The 6,540-nt window shown below is 38.5% G+C and overlaps 1 protein-coding gene across 1 annotated transcript in view; it reads left to right on the plus strand.

Annotated features, from left to right (window-relative positions):
- SPATA6 (spermatogenesis associated 6) overlaps positions 1 to 3,393 on the plus strand; it is a gene marked incomplete at its 5' end in the record, with an annotated part of 50,084 nt that extends 46,691 nt beyond the window's left edge. Inside the window, one exon of the mRNA XM_006762799.2 lies at positions 33 to 3,393. Within this exon, the coding sequence (XP_006762862.1) occupies positions 33 to 213 (181 nt within the window). The remainder of the gene's footprint in view (positions 1 to 32) is intronic.
- Positions 3,394 to 6,540: the final 3,147 nt, after the last annotated feature.

The raw sequence follows: 6,540 nt of genomic DNA on the forward strand, positions 1-6,540 counted from the left end.
ACCATGGTAATCCCGTGTATTCTTTCTTACAGCTCACTTCAGCGGCCACGTGGCACTCTCCAAATGGATGACGGTGAATACTGGTCCAACAGGGCAGCCTCTTACAAAGGAAAGTCCCACCGACCCGTCTTTGAGAACAGCATGGACAAGATATACAGGAACTTATACAAAAAGGCCTGTAGTTCTGCTTCTCATACACAGGAAAGCTTCTGAAATCATCCACAATGAACTATATGAGTGTCCATGTCAACTTCAATGAAAGCGTTTGATGTGATCAATATCTGTATTCCTTTCTTTTTTAAGCAGGTGGCTCTCATTGAGTGCAGTAGGTAGACTTGAATATGTCCATTTCTTCAAACGGCACATTATCATAGGCAAGCCTTTTTTGAATCACAGAATAGAGTGCTATGTTCCAAAAGTCAAAGCTCTGCCACACAATCACAAAGTCTAGTGTGACTGCAAGAGAATGTTGTCACATGTTATCTCATGTCACCATTGAAAATCCAAGACTGGATTTGCTCTAAGCATGTTTTGCCTTAATCAACTTGTAATTTTCTCTTCATGTACTTAACTGGTTATCTTGTCTGAGCAAGATTTAATTAATATTAACTCCCTTTTCTTACTAATGAGCAAAAAGATATCCTGTGTAGAAATGAATTTCCCAAGAGTGTGAACCAACATTTTCTACTTTTTCCCCTTAGAAAAGTCCATTTATATTTCTTAACTCATACGAAACCACTTTTTTTTTTTTAAAGCTTTTATAATCATTCACTCTCACTCCTCTAAAACAACTTTCTAAGTTGCCTAAAATGCACAACAGTTATCTAGGATAGCAGAGCCCATGTGTGACCCAAAATCTGAATAACTTATTTTTAAAGATATAATTCTTTGTCTGATTTTCTAGAGCCATCTCTTTTGGTACAAACAGAATCAGAAAATAGCCTCTGTTAGTAAACGTGTAGAGACTCATGGATTATATTGTAAACTAATTTATTTAAAGTTTTCATAGGTATCAAATGGCCCAAGAAAGTCGTATCCTTACTTTAAAGGACACTTGGAACCAAAATGGGAGTAAAGTATTATAGCAGAACTCTGTGGTAGGCACTGCAAAGTCTGTTGGTTGATAAAATTAGCTCCTTCCCCAACCCCCAAACACACACTTGTGAGGCCAGCGACACTCTGAGGATAGGAAGAAATCAGTTACCTCACATTCACAGGAGTGAACAGAGGGAAAGCAGAGAAAGATAGATATGGCTTCCAAGCTTGAAGTTGACTCCAAGATAATGTTTTCTCATTAACTCTGTCTCTTGTTAATTCTACAGCTATGATTTTAAAAGAAAAAAATTGACTTGAACTTCATTTAAATTGAAATTAACTTGCAAAAGTGGGTGAGTTATTTTTGTATTAGGAGAAAATATAATACTTGCAATCTAATAATAGGACTTTTTAATTTCATGTTAAGAATGTTTTAGTATGACTTGAACTTCATGTTAAGAATGTGAATTGCATGTTAAAAATGTTTTTGTACAACAGTCTGTGATTACGTCAGAAAATGCATCAGAGATAGGAGCCAGGAGTCCTCGGCTCTCATCCTCTCTACCATTTTCTAGCCAAGTCTCTTTAACTCCCTGGTCCTTAGTTTCCATCAGCTATCAAGTGATGAGAATGGAATAGATCAGCATTTTCTGAACCAGGCCAGTATTGCATTGGTCATATTAGTTTAGGAAAACGTGTGCACTATATTTACCTTCCCCCCAATATACAGAGTCACAGGTAGGATGACAGGAGTGAAAGGGAAGGCTGTTAATGCTGAATCAGCAGTTGCAGGCTGGGGCTGTACTGCTGAAACTCGGACATTGGTCATCATAGTCATAAGAAACACTAGTGTATCAGAGGCACTAAGAAATGCTGGCATAAACCTGTTTTGCTCTAGCATCAAGTAGAGAGTCTGGCACTTATTGGTGCTCACTAATTACATATTGCAGTAACCCAGAATTTTCTCAACAAAATTAAGCTTTTAATAGTATCTGTTGTCATGGCCATCTTTCCCCTGGTATTCTGTCTTCCTCAACCTCCCACTCCCTCTCAATGTCACCCTCAGGTGCATGTGGACACCAGCAGGGGAAATGCTGGACTAGGTACCCCGGTATAAGGTTAAATAATGACGTTTTGTACAATAACCTTTTGACGGTCAAAATTGAATAATGCTTTTACAAAATTATATCCTCAATGAAATTTAGGTGTTTTTTTTCTTTTTTTGTGTGTGTGGAAATAAATGAAAAACTTCCCCATTTAAAAGTTGCTGCTTGTTAAAAAGAACAAATATGAACTGCAAAGAAAATGTCTTGCTATCATAGAATATCTCTCAAGTGAATAAGTACCACAGAAATTACTTACTGTACCTATACCTGCCATTGGCTTTGACAAAGGCCACAAAAGGTGGGTCTCGGGGGATCTTCGGGAAGTGATGTTCTGAAAGCCACATCCTCTGATTAAACCTGACATCTCTCCGAGTCTGGTGCAAATCTTTAGATACGTGGCATCTGTGCTAAGTATCTAATTACTTCTGTTCAATGGTCTTTATTGCTATCCTATTACTGTGAATTCTTATGTTTATCTTTAAAGGGTAAAAGCTTTAGTAATAGGTATCTTTTCTCATTGATAGAAGCAGAAAGGTGCTTATTATCTTAGCCTTTTTTATATTTTTCACAATCTTATAGTAGTTATTGGACTTAATATGTAAGATAAATGGGCCTTACTTCTTTCAATGTGTTTTTGCCCTTAAGTAAAAAAAAAAAAAAAGGAATTTTATAAAGGAAAATGACAATTGAACTGAAAAAACCCAAACGTATCATTAAACTGAGTCCTCCCTGGTTCCACTACTTTTTATATAACCTTGTTAAGTCATTTATCCTTCTTGGAGCTGAGTTTCCTTAATTATAAGTTGCTGAAGGAATTACTTAGAATGATCTTTAAATGTTCCAACATTTCTATAATGGTATAATTAGTTAATGTGGAAGATAAGGAAGCCTTAGGAAGCAGAGGAGTGTTAAATATTTGTGTGCAAGTTTTGGGGAGGGGACATATTCAAGAAAGTGCATTTTGCTGTATTTCTATGGATCACCTCCACAAAAGTACTCAACATGAGTTTGTGAGACAAGTCAGGGTTCTTGGTCTCTAGGAGCTTACCTTGACTATTCCCAGAGGATCAGGCAAATACACAGCTGTGGTATAATATCTTGGATTTCTTCATTTTTACTCTATCATATTCTTTGTAGGTTCTTGTAGACAATATATTTTTTTCATTTTTGTATTATCTTTGTAGCCCTAGCACCACAACCTGGATGTATCTCTATTATAGCAACTGATAAACAGAAACTGAATTATCAATGACTTTCTCATGTGTCCTTTTCTATTGTTCTAGGTTTGCCTCTGCCTTTGTGTCACACAGTAGATATACAGTGTTTGTTGAATAACTGCATGAAAAAAATACAGGAAGGGCCACTAAAAACAATACAAAGCCTAACTCTATCTGGATATGAAAAATAAGATGTCCCACCCTGGCCAGGTGGCTCATTTGGTTGCAGTATCATCCCATACACCAAAAGTTGCAGGTTCAATCCCCAGTCAGGGTGCATATGGGAGGCAACCCACTGATGTTTCTGTCTCACATTGATATTAATCTATATCTGTCTGTCTCTCTGTTTCTCTCTCTCTCTGGCTCTCTCTCTCTCTCTCAAAGTAATAAAAACATATCCTCAGGTGAGAAAGAAAGAAAGAAAGAAACAAACAAACAAACAAACAAAGAAAGAAATAAACAAAGAAACAAAGAAAAGAAGAAAAGAAGAAAAAAGAAGAAGAAAAGAAAAGGAAGGAAGGAAGGCAGGAAGGAAGGAAGGAAGGACAAGACTGTTGCTAGCAGCTAGTTTATACTTGTAGCCAAAGAGATAAAAATGCAAAAGATAAGACAAAGTCTTACTTGTGCCTTGGTCCTCAAGTTCCTCAGATTAAGAGAGTTAGTGTTTCTGTGTGAAATCTATTTTTTAAAAGAGTACTCTTAAGAAAATAAGAAGTCGATATGACAACCTGCCTTTTTGTTTGTTACTTGGCTAACCCACTAAGGTATAAGGCATCCAGGTGACCAGGGCCAACTCCTACACTGCTGCTCAGAGGGTGATAAGTACAGGGTTAGGCAATGAACCAAGAAAGCAACTGCCTGCAATTGTTCCTAGCACCTTATGTTCCAATTGAGTCTAAATCCTTTCTATGAAATGAAAATGTCTTGGTTCCCAAATGAGCCTTAAACATTTTTTTCCCAGTGTCTTATCTTCTGTCACTCACAGAGCTATACATCTTTGACTGAGGGACTGAATCCTCTATCTTCCAGCATTCAGATGTAAACAACCTACTTAATCTAGAAACTGTTGCTCTCAATTAATTAAGAATTAGTATGATAAGGTATTTATGTGAATATGTAAGCAAAACTATCTCAATGAAATGCAGTTTTTTTCACTTTTACTAATAACTTAATCTTAATTTCAGTAGGTTGCATTCAAGCTGTGAAAAATGACATAAATGAGCCTGGTGTAAGAGAATATATCCTGCTCTAATTTGTATAGTATATGAATGTATGCGGGTATTTAGAGGGGACATTTTTTTCACTCCCCATCCCCACCTTAGTGTCATCTTTAGTTTTTAAAACAAGAGAAAGTAATATTTATTAAAGATCACCATTTGTGCTTTGTGATTTACATACATTGTCTTATTTGATCTTCACAACCACTCTGAAGGAATCTCAGTGTTATAGACTCGGTAACTAAGGATCAAACTGCTGTGGTTGGCCAGTCAATGGTAAACTTGGATTTGAATCTCACCCCAACTCTGCCTCTCAACCAGATAAGTGGTTAAAAACCTCAGCTTGTTATAGTTCATAAGTTTTTAAATGATGGAGCTAGTATCTCTTCAGAGAGAACCTCAGATTACAATGCAAACTGAACTCACATTAATGCTGTAAAACCTGGGGTAGATTGCCAACATTCTAACACTAAAAATGAATAGAGCGACCATTTCGTGAACTAGGTTGGACATTGGTGGAAGTGTATGAAAGGAATATCACTGAAAATGTATCTGGCTCATGATTTCATGGCAACCAGAGTGGATGTATGGGATAGTGGCAGGTGAAGGACTCACAGTGCTCTTTCTGTGGAGCTCTAGTTACTCTCTCTGATTGAGTAACTGCACATTCCTGTAGAATGAAATATTTTCAAATATATATATTTTTAATTCTCACCTGAGAATAAGCCTTCACTGATGAGAGAGAGAGAGAGAGAGAGAGAGAGAGAGAGATTGATGTGAGAGAGAAGCATCAATAGGTTGCCTTCCAAACTCACCCCCACAGGGGATCGACAGCCTGAAACCTAGGTGTGCCCTGACCAGGAATCAAACCCCAAACCTTTTGGTGTATGGAGTGATGCTCCACCCAACTGAGCCACCTGGCTGGGGCAACACTACATTTTTTTTAAAAATATATTTTATTGATTTTTCACAGAGAGGAAGGGAGAGAGACAGAGAGCCAGAAACATCGATAAGAGAGAAACATCAATCAGCTGCCTCCTGCACATCTCCTGGGGATGTGCCCGCAACCCAGGTACATGCCCTTGACCGGAATCGAACCCGGGACCTTTCAGTCCACAGGCCGACGCTCTCTCCACTGAGCCAAACCAGTTTCGGCCAGCACTACATTTTTTAACAGCTTTATTGGGAGTATAATTGATATACAAAGATTTGTACAAATTTAATATGTACATTTTGATGAATTTCGACACTTGTAAACTCCTGTGGTACTGTCACCACAATCAAGTAATTCAGTGCCTCCCAGAGTTTCCTTGTGTCCCATTTTTGTTTGTGAATTATGAGCACCATGCTGTGAAGTATTCTATAGGACTTATCTTATGTATCTTATGTAACTGTATTATTATTAACAAACTAGAGGCTTGGTGCATGAAATTCGTGCACTCGGGGCAGGAGTGGGGTGGGGGGGCGGTCCTTCAGCCCAGCCTGCCCCCTCTTGCAGTCCGAGAGCCCTCAGGGGATATCCAACTGATGACTTAGGCTGGTGGGGAGCAGGTCAAAGCTGTCAATTGGACATCGTTAGCACTACCGTGGAGGCAGGAGAGGCTCCTGCCACTGCCACTGCGCTCACCAGCCATGAGCCTGGCTGAGCAGCACTCCCACTATGGGAGTGCACTGACCACCAGGGGGCAGCTCCTGTGTTGAGTGTCTGCCCCCTGGTGGTCAGTGCACATCATAGCGACTGATGGTTTCGTTGTTTGATTAATTTGCATATTAGCCTTTTATTATATAGGATAAAAGGGTTTTTAAACCCTTATCAGATATATGGTTTGCAAATATGTTCTACCATGCCATAGTTGACTTTGAATTCTGTTTATTGTTTCCTTTGTTGTTCACAAGCTTTTTAATTTAATACAATTCCCCTTGTCTATTTTTGCTTTTGTTGCTTGTGCTTTTAGTGTCATACCC

Source organism: Myotis davidii, unplaced genomic scaffold (genome assembly GCF_000327345.1).
Source record: "Myotis davidii unplaced genomic scaffold, ASM32734v1 scaffold539, whole genome shotgun sequence".
Taxonomy (NCBI): domain Eukaryota; kingdom Metazoa; phylum Chordata; class Mammalia; order Chiroptera; family Vespertilionidae; genus Myotis; species Myotis davidii.